Genomic DNA, 19,448 nt, shown 5'->3' on the forward strand with positions numbered 1-19,448 from the left:
GGCTTGTTGAAGTCCTTGTTAGAGTTCAGTGATTCACTTTAAATGTTGTCACAGCCAAATAACAAAGGACGTCACCTTATATTAATTTAAAAGCGATCAACCATGGACAATTCAGATGTATTTAGTATGAGTGTAGAACTGTCTTGTATGTTCGTCTACTGATCGATTTGCCGGAGCGTTCATCGTTGTGTGTTGTGAACCCTGCATCATGGCAACCCGAATGAGGGTGTCCACCCCATGCGAGCCTCTAGAAGAGGTAAGAAGCAGCCACAATGGTCTAACTGCGTCACAGGTAAACGTTTGTACGGAGTCCATCGACATGGACGACATTGAAGTCTCGACTTACTCCTTAAGTCCCGAGGAGGAGGCCTTTTTAGAAGCCGTTCGAAGCGGTGACAAAGAAGCGGTTGAGGAATTGATTAATGTCAAACGCGTCAATGTCAACTGCAGAAATTTTAACGGGGAAACCGCTCTGCAAATAGCGGTGGACGAAGAGGCGATCGAAATTGCCCAAATACTGCTGAGAAATAACGCAGAGATTGGGTCAGCATTGTTTCAAGCCGTGCGGAACAACTCTCTGCAATGTGTTCGGCTTCTAGTGGCGTACGATCCGACTCGTGGAAGAAGCACATTCGCGAGAACGATCGACAGGGGTACAGAAACGGTACGTCGAGGAGTTTCGGGAAATTTTGACGAATTTCTGACGCCGCTTGTACTGGCTGTGCTGAACGGAAACTATGGAATTGTTGAATTCCTTGTCAGCAAAGGCTTCAAGGTTGAAGAGCCGCAAACGCAGAAAGCTGAAGATGCCGCCGAGCGAAATGAAAAGGAGTCAATGATCAGGCTAAGAGATTCTCTGGTTAAACTTAACACTTATCGAGCATTAGCCAGCCCTTTATATATATCGCACTATTTCCTTCACGACAGTCGGGAGCGAAATGACTTGGGTAAAAAGAATGCGCAGCAGTCTATCAGTGATCCCTTGTTCCGATCGATCGTTTTTAAGCGGAAGCTGAAGGAACTTGCTCAGAGTGAAGGAGATTTTCACGATGATTATCAAGTGCTCTCGGCACAGAGCGAGAATTTTGCCATCCGGTTGTTAGAAGAATGCAGAAATCTTGAAGAAATAGCCGCGGTCATGGAAATGCCAGAACTTGAAAAGATGAAAGAGGAAGTACACTTGAAAGAAAAAGAGCAAAAATTGCGTGTCCTTAACGTTGCTATAAAATATCGAAACAGGAAGGTAAGCGAGATTATATACTGTAGCAACCATTTTCCTCGTAAGAGTGTTCTAGAATAAATTTGGAGCAGACATGGCGCAGAGGTGAGGGCACTCTACTCTTGCCCGCCCCGGGTAATATTCCAGGATCTGGGTTTTGGATTCAACTTTGTTGTTAGTTCTTGTCCCCGCTCAGAGAGTTTTCCTCTGAAAACCCCGGTGATTTTCTACAGTTTTTGTTGAATAATTTAATTTTTTAATTTTTTTTCCTCAAGTTAGTATGGGACTTATTTTGCAAGCTCATATAAGGTTTGACACTTGAATAAAGTTTATTTTTTTGATTGATTGCCCCCTTCAAAAAGCAACATTCCGCAAAGTCCAATTGGATCAGGAAATAATGATTATTGAGCCACAATATACAGATATTTTAGTGTAACGATATTTATAATTCATATTTGAAAATTACTCAAAATCTCCTCGTGAATAGAACGAACAAGTCGATCACACGCAAGGAAAAAGCAACGCTTAAATTATGAATTCTATGTGGTTATAATGTCTCATCCGCGGAACTAAATTATAATACTATAACTATATCACTTTTTTAGACATAGGTGAATTCTTGAATTTCAAGATCTTAAGGTACATTTGTCTTCCTGTAGTGTATACACTGATGCCCTTAAACATTTTTTTCAACGGCGCCATCGAAAATTTTTATTTTATGACTGATTAAATATCTTCGACCTCGCTGCCATGTTACACAAAGGAAGTTATACTCCAAGCCCGGACAACTGACACGTAACTAAATACTGCATAAAATAAACAACTTGGGCAAATCAAAATTCATTTACTTAAAAGCAGAAGTCCTTTGTAATTTTTTTGTATTTTTCGATTTCTTTCACTCAAGAATTTTTATTTTGATATTATGACGCATGAATAACTTCGAATCCCTGTATTTAAGTTAGAAGGAATTTCATTGTTCACTTCACCTTCAGATGTAAGTTACGCATTTCACACGAGAGCGTGTAATTTTCTCAAGTGCTTGCGGTGGAATTAAACAAAAAAGACAAAATAAGAGCAATTTAGTGTGTATTGCCCGTGTATGCATTCTGATATATCAGCTGTTGTATTTCGATATCTTCAAGCAATCATGTCTATTAAAGTCGCTACTTTGCGGCTTATGATTCTTGGATAACTATTATCAGGATAATGCTTACCACCTCCAGTACTTTTCCTCCTTGAATTGTTAAAGAGTCCTTTTTATTTATTACCACTTTGGTCTTAATGCTTTTACTAAAAGTGTGTTGGAGGCTCGCTTCAAAAAAGTGGTATGATTCGTGACCTTAATTTTTAGCAAGTAATTGTTTTGTTATAGCTTAGCTAAAACCTTTGCATAAAATACTGTAGGATTTCGTACCTAAGAAAGTGGAAAGCTTTCAAAGAAATCCTTGTATTGGTACAAAAGAAATGGTATCAATAAACGTCATGCTACTTGGCTTAATTCCTGATATTATCGCCTCAGTTTCTTGTTCTTGACAACGCCTGTAAACAAATCCGCCGAAAGGCTAATAAACAAACATATCATGAATGATTCAGGCAACCAATGAAAACATTAATGGAAAATAATGAACTGAAACGTTGTTTCCTGGCCATTTAAAGACGAACTGAAGCTAAGAAAGAAATACATCAGAAATAGAATTAAGAAGAAATTGTGGATAGATTTAAGAAGGAACTCTGTATTAGACAAAACCAGAACACGAATCTTAAGGAAGTTCGGTAACTTACCGGGCTCGATAAGTATATTTTTAAACGTTTTTTCGCCGATTACACAATGATTACAGACATGGTACTTGGCCAATGGTTTCATAGAATTATAAGTTTTTAAAATTTAGTATTTTAAAGCTAATAAAAATCACCAAAGACACTTATCGGGCCCTGTAAGTTACCGGGTCTTTCGAGAAACGGGCCGCTGGGCCAGATTCACGAAGCCTTTTTCCTTGACAATAGTCTAATGTTGCAGTTGGGCTAACAGGTGAGTTGGCTATTGTCAAAAAACAATATTTAGGAAACATCTGATAGGAGTCTATCTCTCATACTAAGCTTTAAAACGTATTAATAATTCATAAGCCCATTGACCTATCAAATTGTCGATAAAACATCACGTGCAGTGGTTTTAAAACCCGATAAAAAACCTCCTTCTTATTAGTATGCCGTGTTTAATGTTTTTCTCGAATGCTAATTTCCAACGTTCGCAAAAAGCATCATTGTTATGAACTCTCTTGACACACGCTTTTCCAGGAATGTTTTTGAAGCCGTTCAAAAAACTCGCAGCACGTGTTTTATCGGCTCTAAAACCACTGGGCTGCGCCTCGTGGTTTTAAGTCGCGATAAAACACTGCTGCTTGTGTTTTAAACATTACCTTAGAGTCAACCTTTTCCTGAGTGGATTTATTTTTAGAATGGGTCTCAGGAGGCATTGAGAACGCACACTGAACAAATGTCCAGTCAAAGAAGAGCAATGGCAATTGAATTGTCATAAGTCATACGTTTTCGCGGGAAAAACAGTTCAAAAAATAATCTACTCGGGAAAAGGTTGACTCAACCAAGGAATTAATAAACACAGAGGCTCCTTTAAGGAACAGAATGGCGTCAGAAATAGCACTGTGTTCTCTTAGCTTCCCTCGATGTTGCTAGCCTGACAAGCTGTTTTGGTTTTTTTTTTTTCAGTTTATAGCTCACCCGTACAGCCAAGTGATGCTTAACTCTGTCGTGTACAAGGGTACATATGGATGGCACCAGTTCTCTTTTGCCACAAAATGTCTTCTGACGATGTTGTACACCCTCATGATGCCACTGTGCATGCTGGGATACATGCTGACACCATACAACCGAGTCACAAAGAAGCTGGAGTTACCACTGTGCAAGCTCATGAGCCACGTTTCTTCTATGCTCTGGTTCCTTGCATTGGTGACGATGTCTACCTTCCAGGACAAATATGATTCGTTTCTTCGTCTATCGCCACTAAGTGGGTCCTAAATGTTGTTGTTGTTACTATCCTCGTTCATGAGCCCTTGAGCAGGAACCTCAAACTGTATAAGCTCCTCGAGTAATTTTTTCCATAGTGGATCTATTTTTAGAACTGCTTTTCCCGCCAATGGCAATTTAATTGACATTGCTCTTCTTTGATTCGATTTGGCATTTGTTTTGTGGGCGTCCAAAAGGTACCCTTAGACCTGTTCTAAAAGTAAGCCTACTCGGGAAAGGGTTGTCTCCAAGGCTTTGAATGAGAGATAGAGGGTCAGGGGCTCCTCGGTCGTTGGATGTAGAAAATGCTCGAAAGGGAGAGCGGCTCCCATAATAGTTGCGCTCGTCAGAAATGCTGAAGCAAACTCCCAATGTAACAGGAAACCCCCGTTTTCTAAATATCTGTTTCTCCAGTTCTAACAAGACGTTCCTTGTCGATTGTTTTAGGATTAGACCACAATAGATACCTGTGTGCCTCCAATGGTGCGACAAGCAACCCCGTCACCATCACTTCAAATTTGGAATCCCCCCGAAAAAAAAAAATAACAAAGTATTTTGAGAGAAATCTAACTACACTTAAAAAAAGCCCCTTTTTATTCTTCAATAAATTTCTCTCTCACGTTTGGCCACGTTGCTCCAAATTGCGGATACGCCGGTCTGCGCGGGTGTCGAAGGGGGTGAAGCGAACAAACTCTCTCTACTTTCTTTTGCTTGATGGTAATTTCAACCCTTTCTTTGCGTCTTATTTTGTAGCTGTGATCATTGGACTCTGGGTGATAGGTATAACCGTGCAGGAGATCAAACATGCTTTGTATCAAGGGAAAGAACGATACCTCGGTGAGTGGTGGCACCTGGCCATAATACCCATGATTATTTTCTACATCCTTGCCGCTGTGCTATGGATCGTGGGCTATGCGCTTGCAGCCTCGAATGTGGGGGAATGGACCCTGGATGTGGATGACCTTCTTGGATCCAGTTCACGCACCCCTTACCGTCTCTTATTGCTGTCAAACACTTTCTACTCATTTGCTTTGGTGCTAACATTCTTTGAAGCGTCGCATTTCTTCCAGGTGAACTCAACGCTGGGACCTCTTCATTTATCGCTCATGATGATGCTCAAGGACATTATCAGGTTTCTTGCGCTTTTCGCTCTCAACGTTTTTGCGTTTGCTCTCGCCATGAGGAAACTTTATTCTCAGTATGTGCACACTTCAAGTCCAGTCAAAGAGCTTAACAACAGCACAACAAGCCACAGCTTTGAAAGGTACGAAGCAGATATTGCAGGGAACATGCACATTGTTTTTTTTTGTCTCTAAAAAGGCAGGGCAATCCCCGTACGGAAAAATATGGCGGCTTTACATATAACCACAATAGCTGCGAACCTAACACGGCCAATGGGCACATAAAGAGTCGCATTTTTTGCCGTATTCGTCTGCGTAGAAGACTATGTAGGTTTGAAGTCTTTTGAATTTTTTTTCGTTTTTTAAAAGGGTTTTTGCACGGTAAGAATTATGGATAAATATGCGAGCCGCCATCTTTTTTAAATCGGTGGATTGCAACTTTCTCTTTTCGGTCAGGCCCCTGGTATTGTAGCGGGTAATTGAGACCACAGGATATCCACTCAAATTTCACGAGTAAAGCACCCATGTGATAACGACAAGTGTCTCAGTATGACAAAAAATAACACAACCAACGTGTTCGTTTCAGCAAAAGGTAGACGTAAGTTTTCTCTTTGCCCATGGTGATATGTCATGAATTGTAACCCAAAATTAAGGTGAAAACTGGTTGAGCATTTGCAAATGGTGCTTTGCATACCGTTTCTCAAAATGAATAAGCTAGAAAGAGGTAAAAACGAACCAGGATATCACAGCTTGAGGCCGGTTTATAGCCTGGTTTGCGACCTCAAGCATTTCTTTTTACCGACTGTAAAGCTTCATGAAACCGTTGTGATATGCGCATTATAATATATGAACCTTTTAACCGTCAATGCTCGCTGACTACCGGAAAACGAAATTGTATTTCTTCATAATTCGCATTCTCTCCTGGCAAAGTAGGTTGTCTTATTATAAAGAAAGCTGCTAAATTTTAACCTTGGTACTGAAATGTTTATTACCTCATGACCACAGAACAAAGCAAAACTGTTAGTCCACCATGGGAACAGAACCCATTCTCCTCCGCACGCGAGTCGGATGCTCCAGTCTCTGAGCTATTGGGAGACTGGTGGCGATCTACGACAATTTCTAGGTTCTCATGTTAGACGCGTGCTACATATTTCTAGATCAGGAATGCCCAAAGCGTCCTTTATGTTGATAAAGAAAGAAATATGGTGTATTTTCCGTTCATTTACAGAACTTCAATTTGCCGTCTTTCTTTTAATTATGCATCACCACACAGGCAGCTTTGACATCGCTGGTCCAGGCAGAATGAAGGATACGTGTCACGTGCATGTCAAACTGGTAAATGACCAGGCTCGCTGCCAGTCTCCCATCACCCACTCGGTGTACGGATAGTTAGTCCATTCCTGTCGGTGATCCAGATTTTTTTCTTTTTCCGACTGTGCTGCTGTGCTCTTTTCTATTTTTCCTGTCTAAGACATATTTTCCGCTCATTCACTTGTCAGATTTGAAGGGACGCTTTACGCCTTGTTTTGGGCATTGTTCGGACACGCGGAGTTGTCGACGTTTGAAACCAACGAGGACGCAGAGATCACCAAAGTCACTGGAAAGCTTCTGTTCGCAGGATACTGCTTCGCTTCCGTGCTGGTTGCGTTGAACCTTTTGATTGCTATGCTCAATAACTCCTACAAAAAAGTTGACGTAAGTTTTGAAACACAACATAGCACTGGTATATATTCATTGATACGTAAAGTAAACAGTTGCCAAGATAGAAGCCACGTAATTGCAGTCCCTCAAAACGAGATTTCTTAGTCAAACGTTTTTGAAATTAGTTCTCAGCATCTAAATACAGAAAATGGACGATTATGAAAAAGTTGGTATTATCATCCTTGCTTTCGCTGCTTGAATTTTCACGTGACCAGGTGCTTATGCTTCGAACGAGGAATATGAGGAAAGTGACTTAACCCACTAGAGAAATATGGGACAAAAATAAGGAAAATCGTTCTCTTTTGTGTCAGCGGTAAAGTAAAAGGATCACTTGCTAGTATGAAAAGATAATTGCTCTGATCAAAGGAAGAGGCCACTTCACTCTTTCCAGAAAAAATGTCAATCTTTCCTCTCATCGGAGACAAACAAATTTAGCGCTTGTTTATTAAAAAAACAGCAAATGCAGATTTAACTTAAATCTAGATACATGTATTCAATTCAATGATTGAATTTTGAGATACAATTACTCATGAAAAATAGCGAAAAAGATGGCAACGTTTCGATGTCATCATGGCGTCATTTGAAAAATAACGGTCGACAAAACTTATATATACACGCTGTTGGCAAAGACTTTGCAAAAGCAAACCAAGAATACCTTATTAGTAGTAGAGACCGTCCTCAAAAAGCCTCAAGTTTCTCGAACCATCCAGAGATGCGTAGAACGCATGCGCAGTAGCAAAAAGAGGCACCGTCCTTAAATTCTTCCTGCGAGTTAACCTCGTTCGCAGCGTCTCGTCTTCTCTTCACTGGAGAACAAAATTGTGTTTAGCCTTTTTCTCCATTCGTAACCCAGTACCTCTGACTGTATTCTTGCAGGACGAGAAGGATATGACGTGGAAGTTTGCGAGGACCCGTATCTGGATGTATTACGTTAGTGAGGTCAGTCCTCTTCCGCCGCCATTTAACTTGGTACCCGTGAAGAAAGCTGCCTCCGGAATCCACTGGCTTGCTAGACGATACCACTGGATTAACAAAGTGAGCATACATGAACTTGCATCCCAGACTAGGAAACTATTTATCTACCTTAAATAAACCGCTTATAAACAGATTTGGAGGCCCACTGATTGCCTTAAGCCGCGGCCTTAGTTAGACTGTTTAAATAATTGGCCTTATGTGTTTTCCATAAAGTAAGTTCATAGAAACATCAACTTGTACTTCTATGCAGTAACGAATAGTGGTGTTTTGTAACATAGCCAGCTAACTCACTGGAAGCTTTAACCTGCCTAACCATTCTTACAAACACATAACAGTCTGTAAATATTCCTCTACATCAAGGTAACACAGAAAGCCGCACTCTTAATCCCCAGGGAATTAACGAACGATTTTCATTCGACTTGTTTATTCTTTTTTTTTTCACGTTCCCATGCTTCCACCAATAGCGTAGCTCCACTGCTTACTACATAAGCCACATACAACCCACAAAATTTTCCATGATTCGTTTGATGAACGGCTAACGCTCAAAACGTCAGCACTCGAATCTCTTTATGCTGGACAAATTTCCTCATCAACTCTGTTGATAAAAGCAAACGTTCGTTCCCACTCCTGAAGGCACAGCACCACATTTTCTTTTCAAACTAACGCTCTTAACTCACAGGATAATTTGTGTTATTTTAAGTGGTAATTTTTTTTTCTGTTTTAGTGTCTCTGGTGCATAAAAACCAAAGAAACTTCATCTACTCGAGTGAAGACAAGCAAAAAAAGAGTGAGTTTACATGTCCTGCTAGAATAATTGATTAGATATGTCCTCAGCTTGAACCTTCGTCCACACGTTTCCGTTTTTGTGTGAAAACGCAACTTTTTCTTTACGGATTGGTCTTCCGTCGGCACGTATCTGGTGTAAACGATCATCAAAAAAGCAACTTTTGCAAAAGCGATCACAAGCAGTAAACACCTGAAGAGGGAACTTTTCGAAAACAATGATGTCACGAGATCGTTCCACGGCTATCATTTGCGAAAAGTTTCATTTCATCGGATACGTGTGGACGACAGGAAAAAATACGGAAAGAAACGCTTGCGTCTTCAAACGAAAACGGACAATCGGAATGAACAAATACCATTCAAAAACGGTAGATGTGTGTAGAGAAATTTTTAAAAAGGAAAAAAGCTTTTGCGTTTTTAAACAAAAACGGATACGTGTGGACGGAGCCTTTACAAACCAAACCAAATTCAGTAACTGACGAAACTAAAAATCTACCACCATGGATATAAACTTTTCATTCAATATGATTGTTAGACTGTTAAACAGTTTTTTAATGATTAAGATATGACATTAAATAACCTATTTTATGTCAATTGCTCTGCATTGTTTTAGAATGTTACCATAATTTAATTTCATTTGCTATCTTGAACGTTTTGTTTCTGTTGTTTTCCTTTTTAGCGCCGAGTGGTTATGAAAAATCTTATCCACCGTTATTTATCCGGAAACAAAAAGGCCTCAAAAGAGGAAGCCATTGAGGAGATCCCTCTCCCGGACGAGCTACAGACCGAGGAACCCAGTGAAGACGTCTGTTCCCCGGATGAGATACAAAACAAACTGATGGAGGTCACAAGGACACTGCAGACACTGCAATTCGCGGTGAAGCAGTTTCAGGCTCCGACGGTAAGATACATACTAGTAATAAACAAAAATTAGGGAGTACAGTAAGATGTATAGGCTCAGTCTCTCCTTTTCCAAGTTGGTGATGATGTCGTCCGACCCTGCAAAATCTGCGGGGGATGCCAGATACGCGTCCCAAGATCCATTCATTCATTTTCCCATACAATCTCGACTCCAATCTGTATTAAGAGTCCGTCCTTTCTACGTGGAACGCAACTTGTGTAATCCGTTGGTTAGGAAGCGTGTTCGAGGCGGGGCGTCTCAGCATGTTTCATACTAACTCCGGCATTTTTTTTGGCAACGCAAGATTATTAACTTTGCAAGGTAACTTAAGAATGGTAACAAAACGATGAAATGATCAAATTTCAACAGTAAAAACTTTATATTGGACTTTCATGAAAATGATAAAAACGTAGAAGAGCATCGTTCATCCAGGCTTTGAATCGTATGCCCAAGAATTTCTTTTAAGAATGACTAAATAAATGCTCCTACCTTCTTCTACTTGATAACCACGTTGAAACGGAAATGTTACACCAACACGAGAGTCTCTTGGCTGATAATCCAAGATGTACAGCGTAAATTTACGTCGGGTTAATATTCGAATTTGAATCGTTGTTCAGTATGAAAATATATGTCTTCTTAGTTATTCCTCTATAACAACTAGAAAATTGGATGTAGGTCAAAGCCAAGTTCAAATCGGGTGATGCCTTTATAGGTCCGTTTGCTGTCCATGTTGTGCCGTGGTCAGTTTAGCATTAGTGCCATTGAAATATGGGGTATACACTGTAAGCCCTGTAATACAAGTGAGATTTGAAAACTTCTGTCGAAATTTAAAAAAAATTAAAAACTAAATATTGAGAGCCAGTATTTTGAATAAAGTTCAGCCGGGGTTTAACAAATCCCAGTCTAAGCCCATTTCAATCTGGCCACTCCCGAATTGTAAACCCTTTAAGCCCCGATAGTGCCATATGGCACAAGATGAAATTACATGCTCAATATTCAGTCAATTTGCGTGAAATTTGCACAAATAAAAGATCTTGGAAAGGTCTGCACATAGAAAGCATAATATCATGCCCCCCTCCTATACAAGACTTGATTTCCCACCCCCGCAACTTTTGGAACTTTTTATCTTTGTACTTTTTAGGCCAGGTTAATATCTGACAACAACCAATGCACTGAGAGCTGCAAATTAAGCAATAGTTTAGGGACATACCCAATCTGTACTAGGAACAGGAAAATTTTAAACGTTTTAATTTTTCATTTTGGGCACTTGTCAATTCAATCTGTGACCTCCTCCATTTCTTTTGGTGTGATTTATAGGATACCCCAGAAAATACCTTTCAAATGTTTATCACATGTGGTCTCCTGGTTCATAGTTACCGATTTAGCAAAATTTGGCATTTCCCTCGGGGCTTAAAGGGTTAAATGTTGTCTACTATAAACAATGTCAACAACACATTTGCCAGTAATCATCGGAAAAAAAGGAACGATTTTCGGAGACTATCGGAACCCTTTCCGAATATAGCTTGTTTTGAAGATTTCCTAAGTGAGTGCAATATCACTGAAACTGGTACAGTGCATCGTGTGCTGTGTAGGCACGAGGGAAACTATAGCTACAAAGTTACGTTATGCTTTGTCGGTTACCGCTCGTTTTGCTACGTCTTTTTAATATTGGCATATATCAATCATGCTCCAATATTTGAGTTCAATCATACAAACATTGTGATACACAGGCGTTTTACCTGAACTCGAGTCACGTTTAGAGCGACAAGATAATCAAATTTCGTTGTTGCAAAACGACTGTGCAACGAAACGGGCGGGTACGTATACCCCTTTTTTATGGTAGACTTTGGCAAATGTTTCTGTATTCACACAAGCCTTTTAGCGAGTGTGTGTAGTCTAAAGCGTTGCACATTTAACTGAACTAGGACATTCACTGTCTTTTATTCTTTTTCAGAAAGAGAAAGGTGACCGGGAAACCGAAGTGAGAGATGCAACCGGAAGTGAAAAAGCCGGATTCTAAAAAACGCTCAGCTTGTACTCAGTTTAGTTCATTCATACCCACGCGATGATTTTCATGGCATAAAGTCCGTATATGATGGTAATATTGATATGGAGAAAACTAACGCTAGTGAGCGGTGTGCTTTCCACTTTCATCATATCCGTAGGATATCTCCCTGCCAAAAATTGTGAACGCAGCATCTTTCCAGCGTTTCTTTGACCAAGCTGTAGCCTGCGTGACAGGCGCTAGAAAGGGGAAAGGAGAAGGGAAATCGGGCGCGCTGCAACTCACGGGGAAAGCGAGGGAGAAAGGAAAGCTTTCCCCGCGAGTCGCGCACGCCCCGATTTCATTTCTCCCTTTCTAGCGCCTGCAACGCAGGCTAACCAAGCTGCTGGAAAGAATAAAGGGAGGCGATTACGACACGTGACAGTCAGACACTTTAAAACATCAACTGAAACTGATAATCTTTAACGTTTTACGGATGGCACCTTAAGCCAAGAATTATAAACGAAAAGACTTCCACAAATTAAAAAAGGATCTTTTTTCAGCTTGAGAAGAACTTGACTGAGTCAAACTGCCAGTTGACGCCACAAAAAAGGAAAGGCAAAACAAAATGTATACAAACAAATGCACCACATGATATTTAGTAGTAATAGTTGTGGACATACTGGGGAGAACTCGACGGGTCCTTATGTCCCTCCCCGCTACAACGAAATGTTTTGCGACATTTTAGTCCACTCTAAATCGGGAAAATTTTTACACCCCTCATCCGCTTCCACTTGCATGTTTACGAAGTGGTTCTCACAAAAGAACAAGCCCGACCCGCAAATGCAGAGCTTACCATTGCATCAAAGGGGATACTTGAATGTCATTGTTTTGGGTGTTGTATCTATTAGGGTGGTGTTGAAACCGAGGGGAAGGGGGGGGGGGGGGGGGGAATGGGGAGTATAAGAAAAGGTGCTTTTCCATGCTACCTGACCTTACGAAGCCCAAGTCCATTTCAGCGTTTTTAAAGGCGACCGGTTGAGCCTTCTTTTAAAAATATCACAGTTTTAATTTAAAATTCATGATTTCCTTTGAAGTGGAATGTCATATAAATTGTTTCTATTTTTTAGCCTTTTCTAAGACCCTTTAAGAAGTCTCTACGCGTAGTAAGTATCGACACCAGATGCAATTTATACCAAGTGGAAAAACACTTTATTGTACATTTACGGGCAAAATTTACATTGTTAACCCCATATTCCTTTACAAGAAATCGATTATAGTTCACGCTATATTTGCTATAATTCTTATACGTAGAAACTGGAATCGATATAGATCCAACCAGTTTAAAGTCAAAGATTAAACAAATGAAACATAGTAAACAAATTCTTAAGGAAATTGTACATACATATGTTTGTTAAGACTAATAACATTGGGACTTACAATTAATTGAAATTAAAATAAAGCATTTAGTGTGTATTTACAATCCTTTTACAAACGACTTACATATATCAGTTTAAATTTGTTTGGTAGTGTATCTACAACTTGTCTTTCTTAAATTAAATTCTAATTACAGATAAACTTGTATACTTGTTACACAGCCATAGCGCACGCTAGGTCCTCGAAAAGTAAATATTTTTTCTTCTTTTTAATGCGACTTAAATTTACCATTGCTCTCTGAAGACAAATTAGTCCGTTTTCTATTGGTAAAGGCACCGAAGCCCCCACCAAACCAAGAGCCAAGTCAATTCGTTCAACTATTGAGAGTAGTGGCTTTTGAGCATTTGAATCGCTCTAATATAAAGCTTGTGCTACAGGTATGGTGCTACTGCCTAGCATCAATTTCTTACTGAACCGATTAGTTTGCATGGTTATACGTATCATGAATTATACTACACTATCTCTTCCAGTGATTATACAGGACCGACAACTCTTGATTTTACAAAACAAAACAAAAAGAAAAAGAAAAAAGAAAAGAAAAGGGAAGAAAAGCAAAACAAATTGGTTACAAGATGACATCACAAAAGACTCCTTCCAGGTCACCAAGAACATTTTGATATCTTGAACAGGATCATAATGCATACAATTGTGTTAATAGGGACTTTGAGGAGCAATGATGACGACGACGACGACAAGAACGTCAGGAAAAAAAAAACATCTTTAATTACCAAACACTGACTTTGCATGTGCGCTATAAATTTGGGACATTTGTTCGCTGTCTTCAACAAAACAACAACGTAAAAATAACCACATTCAAGGTTTCTTTTAGAGCGTGAAAACATCCTGATTGATTTTCCTTTCTCTTTCTAAACTACTAATTTAGTTCCAGGATTAGTTCGGCCACATTGCATATACTACATGTGCTTGAATTGTCGCAAAGTTATTCAGAAAAGGCAAATTTGATTTTTAACATAAATTGAAAACTAGCTCGTCGAGGTAAGCCACTGAGCCAAGCTTTTCCGCTAAAAAACATTTAAAAATATTGCAACCAACTCCATCTTGTTTGAATATTTTCACACAAAAAAATTTAGTGCTAAACTGGTGTTCGTTTTTGGGTAATTTAGAATAGCAAAAAAGCTGAGCCGTCTGTGGGTGGTTTTTAACAATTCGTTCACAGCGTTTATGAAGTGCACGCGAACATAACTCAATTGCTAAAGTATAGTTTTCTACATGTTCTTGTACGACCCGAATATTATTATAGCTGACAGTACTAGTTGTCTGTGGGAGGTTTTTTCGCAAAATAGTTTACAGCGTACATCAAGTGTATGCTGAAATGACTCAACTTTTGAAGTACAGTCCTCTATATGTTCTTGGACGAACCGAATATTATCATTGATCTCAGCTGTCTATGGGTGGTTAACATAACAGTTTCAGACGTATATGAAGTGCGCGCTAAAAAGGACTCAATTGCTGAAGATTATGCCTTCATATGCTCTTTTGCCTCCCCAACAGCATGATAGCTTCCAGCTGTCTGTGGGTGGTTATCTTGTACGATCCGAATATCATTATAGCTCTCAGCTGTCTTTGGGTGGTTCTCACCAAACAGTTCGCGACGTATATCAAGTGCGCGCTGATGTGACTCAAGAGCTGAAGTGTAGTCCCCCAGGTTAATTTGGGTGATCCCAATGTTATGATAGCTGTTAGCTGTCTTTGGGTGGTTCTCACCAAACAGTTCGCGACGTATATGAAGTGCGCGCTGATGTGACTCAAGAGCTGAAGTGTAGTCCCCCAGGTTAGCTTGTGTCACCCCAATATTATTATAGCTGTCAGCTGTGTCTGGGTGGTTCTCACCAAACACTTCGCGAGGTATATGAAGTGCGCGCTGATGTGACTCAAGAGCTGAAGTGTAGTCCCCCAGGTTAGCTTGTGCCACTCCAATATTATTATAGCTGGCAGCTGTGTCTTTGTGGTTTTCACCAAACAGTTCGAGACGTATATCAAGTGCGCGCTGATGTGACTCAAGAGCTGAAGTGTAGTCCCCCAGGTTAATTTGTGCCACTCCAATATTAGTATAGCTGGCAGCTGTGTCTTTGTGGTTTTCACCAAACAGTTCGAGACGTATATCAAGTGCGCGCTGATGTGACTCAAGAGCTGAAGTGTAGTCCATTAGTCCGTTTTGTGTCACCCCAATATCATTATGGCTCTGTGCGGTATCTTCATATTTTTCACCCAGTAGTGCCAGTCTCAACACTAGAGCTTGCTGATGTAAACGAAGACCTGCTGTTAGGGTACTAACGCCGGAATGTGTTTCAGGGATCTTCATACACTCTTCACTCCCGAGGTGGTAGTAATCGTTAGCCCGCTTGATAAGTTGGTGTTTGAAATTTGCAAGTAGTTTCTTGAGTGAATCGTAGTCATCACATGTTTGACATCTTGAAGAGTATTTTTGGGTAAGCCATTGCGTATGCTGATACAACTCCAGAGCTGGCGCATGATCTTGCAAAAGCAGCTTCTTGATTTGCTGTTCTTGAGAGTAGAGAGCTAACTCTTCTTTTTGTTCAACTAGTAGTTCTGTCCGTATCTTAAGAGCTTCCTGATTTGACCGTAAAGCAAGATCAAAGACGCACCTCTTAACCTGGCATTTACTTATCTCAAGGTGACTATCGGCTATTTCTGTGTGTGAACTGTTGTCCAACAGCTTCTCCCGAATTCGGCGTGCCTTCAAGTGTGAATCAAGGGCGCGATTGTAACGCTCCAAATGATACTGTACTATTCCTACCTGATAGTAACTGTCCGCCGTTTTTGTATGATTCTCGCCAAAGCGTTTCATCCTTATGTGTAAAGCGTGTTGGTGTAACTTGAGGGACTTTTCATATTCTTCTAGCTCTTTCTGTACCAGACCCAGTTGATAGAGATTGTCCCCTATCTTCTTGTGTTCCCCATCCAACTTCTGCTGTCTCATGCCAAGAACAAGTCTCTGCATTTTAAAAGCTGCAGAGAAGTTCCTCTTGAAAAAAGAAACCTTACCCAGTTCATCATAGCTGTCAGCTGTCTCCATGTGGTCTTCTCCAAACAGCCTCTTTTTCAAGGATAGTGCACATTTATGTGACTGAAAAGCTTGGTCATAGTTTCCCATTTGACACTGTGTACGTCCTAGTTGATGGTAACTTTGTGCGACCCCAATAGCATGATAACTGTCAGCTTTCTGTGGGTGGTTTTCACCGAACAGTTCTGCTTGTTGTGCGCCATGCAATAACTGTCTAGTCTTGAGTGAACGCATGTGATACTGTAATGCAGAGGAAAAGCATTCCATTTCAAAAAGAGTGACGCCAATTTCATGGAAGCTGTCGGCAGTGTCAGAGTGTTGCTCGCCCAAGATGTCTAGTCTTGTGCGTAATGCGTGATGATGAGACCGAAGAGCTGCACGGTAGTCTTCCAAACAGAAATGTGTCTTTCCCAGTTCATGGTAGCTGTTGGCCGTTACACTGTGATACTTACCCATCACTTCAAGTGCAATTGAACGTGCTTTGTTGTGTGAATCAAGAGCGCTCTCGTATTTTTCCAAATACCATTGTGTGATTCCTAACTCATGATAACTGCTGGCTATGTCTCTGTGTTTCTCATCCAAATTCTCCAATCTAATCTTAAGTGCACTTTCATGAGAACGTAATGCAGAGGAAAACTCTTCTTTTTTGCATTGTGTGACCCCTAGTTCATGGTAGCTTGCAGCTGTCTTTGACGGATTTTCACCGCAATGGTCTAATCGGATATCAAGTGCAAGCTGTTGGAAGTGAAGAGCCAAATTACAATTCCCCAGTGCCCTCAGTATGATCCCCAATTCATGATAACTGTCAGCTATCTCTGGGTGTCGCTCATCGTATAATTCCCGTCTAATGTCTAGTGCGAGATTCTGTGACTCCAAACTTGCCTTGTAGTCCTCCATACGGAAATGAAGAGCAGAGAGATAGGAGTAGTTTCTCGCTAACGCCTCTTTATGCTCAACTTCAGACTTATTATCCTCACTGTACTGATCTGACGAATCACCTTCCGCTGAAAAATCATCTTCTATCATCTTGCTCTGAGATAGGACCATATTCTGACGCTCGATCACGGCTTGAATTGACCTTATTGCTTCCTCGTAACCTGTCATCTCTGCAAGTACACCAACAATTGACTGATGAAGAAAAATTAAACCAGCCTTGGAATTTCTAGAGAGCTTTGCATCAACTTCTTTTCTCGTTTGCAGAACGTCATTTTCAAATATTTTCATGGTTTCCGTGGAGGAGAAAATTTTCGCTGCCTTAGAGACGAGAAAATTTACCTCCAACACGAGTGGCAGATTTTCTTCTTGTGATATCCTTTCTTCATTAGTTCTGCAACCACTGCTTGTAAGTTTCTGGATAACAAGAAGACTTTGGTTAGCGGCTTCTTCGCATGCTTCACTTGTCCTTTTGTAAAATTCCACAGCTCTGTCAAGGTTGTCTTCAGATTTATAATACAGAGACAAGATTTGAAAAGCCAGAACCTTTAGAATCTTTAAAAATGGGTCACAAGCGTCGCGCAAATACACAGCGGAGTCTTCCAAAAGCTTAACACCCTCAGCAGTTCTTCCATTCGCAAGCTGGTGGACACCGAAGTAGCATGAAAGCTTGCCCTTCTCGCAATCTGAAGTGAGCGCTTCAACTTTTTTAGTGCGACTGAACAGCTGCAATGTTTCCGCTTCTTCTATTCCCCAAGTTACTTCACTGAATGCCTTTGCGAGAACTAACTGGTCACAAGTCACAATGTTTCCGTGCTTCTTTGCTTCCGATATTGCTGAGTCATAGATCTTGTTAAAAGAAACTCTGTCACTCCACAAAAGCGTGTCCAAACACAGTACCCCCGATATCAAAACATTAAAAGCTCTGTTGCGTGTGGCGCTCTCTGAACAGCCTTGAATTAGACTTGAGACGATGCTCTGTTTGTTTTCATGAAAATCAAAACAAGCGGATAAAGAATGCTCTGAAAAAAATCGCTCATTTAGATCGTTAAATAAACTTAGGAAGTAATCAAAGAAGCGAATATTTGAGTTGAGAATTACTTCGCTCATTTCTTGTTCTCCCTTTTCCCTTCCAAACAGCTGAAGAATCCTGTGCACTTTGTATGTTCCTGGTTGTAAACCTGCGTCTATGAGTGCTTTTCGATGAAGACTTCGCAGCGTTTTTTCAGCATATGTCGGTGCTATTCCTAAGACAGCAGCAGCAACCTTCAAATCAAACGTACCAGGAATCACGGACAAGGAAACAAAGGCTTCTTTGTTATCTTGGGAGAGTGTCTGGTATGAGGAATCCAGAACTAAACTAAGGCGAGAAGTGGCAATTTCTTCCGGGTTATCCAACCTAGACAGAACACTGTCGGAGGACCTAATAAAGTTATCTATGGCTTGGCTCAGTGGCAGCTCATTTTGGGGAAAAGCGTTACACATAACACGAATAAGAATGGGCACGTGCCCACAAAATTGCGCGATTTTTTTGCAGTCTGCATTACTAGCTTCAGGAAGCCATTTCTGCACTAAGTTCTGAGAGGATACGTTGTCTAGTGATTCAACTCTAACCTCCTTTTGACCGAGTGATGCTAACACACTGAACTCGGATGATTCCGTAGTAGAAACTAAAAAAGTCAGTTTGGTACAATTTGTCAGAATATCCTTCATGAGACGGATAAACCCATCTTTTACTTCTGGTTTCAGCAAATGATCGGCATTATCAAGAATGAAATACTTGGGTTCTTCGATCTTCCTAAATTCTTGGAGAAGAAAGTCAACTACCCGTGTATAATGTCCTACTGATTGATTACTACAAAAGCGAAGAAGGGCCGATATGAAGTCGTCTTTTGTGTGAACATCATAGAGGTCAATGTGATAAACTTTCTTGCCTTGAGATTTGAGATGATGTCCCGCTGCTATTGCAACTTGAGATTTTCCGAATGCTGGCGGACCATAGATCGAAACAATTCGGGTGGATTCTGACGTCGCGTAGTTTACGGTCATCTGTCGTTCTCTGTTACGGCCAGTAAAGTTGTGATCATTTGAAGGCAAATTAGGCTTGACAAGCACTTCGCCTTTACTTCCTTTAAAAGAGATGCAAAACTCAGTTCAGTAGTCTGTTGCATGCTAATTCTCAACCTGACTAAGTTCTAAGCCATTATTAATTTTCACTTACAGGTGACTAGCTAACTACAGAGGTCACTGTGCTGCTTTAGTGTAAATTTGGGCTCGAGGACACGATTTAGCTTGACTGTATACACTGAAGGATGATAATTGCTCAA

The 19,448-nt window shown here is 40.5% G+C and overlaps 2 protein-coding genes across 2 annotated transcripts in view; one reads left to right on the plus strand and one right to left on the minus strand.

Annotated features, from left to right (window-relative positions):
• The first annotated feature begins 108 nt into the window (after positions 1–108).
• Positions 109–12,603, plus strand: LOC146461961 (short transient receptor potential channel 4-like). Its single transcript, XM_085086283.1, has 8 exons — positions 109–1,243; positions 3,944–4,241; positions 4,994–5,504; positions 6,861–7,056; positions 7,939–8,097; positions 8,762–8,824; positions 9,500–9,721; positions 11,676–12,603. Exons 1-8 carry the CDS (start codon positions 209–211, stop codon positions 11,739–11,741), a joined length of 2,550 nt encoding a protein of 849 aa, XP_084942409.1. The 5' UTR covers positions 109–208; the 3' UTR covers positions 11,742–12,603.
• Positions 12,604–12,896: 293 nt separating this feature from the next.
• Positions 12,897–19,448, minus strand: part of LOC146461962 (uncharacterized) — a 34,422-nt gene continuing 27,870 nt past the window's right edge. Inside the window, exon 6 of the mRNA XM_085086292.1 lies at positions 12,897–19,250. Within this exon, the coding sequence (XP_084942418.1) occupies positions 14,620–19,250 (4,631 nt within the window). The 3' untranslated portion in view covers positions 12,897–14,619. The remainder of the gene's footprint in view (positions 19,251–19,448) is intronic.

Source organism: Pavona decussata, unplaced genomic scaffold (genome assembly GCF_977016875.1).
Source record: "Pavona decussata unplaced genomic scaffold, jaPavDecu1.1 SCAFFOLD_193, whole genome shotgun sequence".
Taxonomy (NCBI): Eukaryota; Metazoa; Cnidaria; class Anthozoa; order Scleractinia; family Agariciidae; genus Pavona; species Pavona decussata.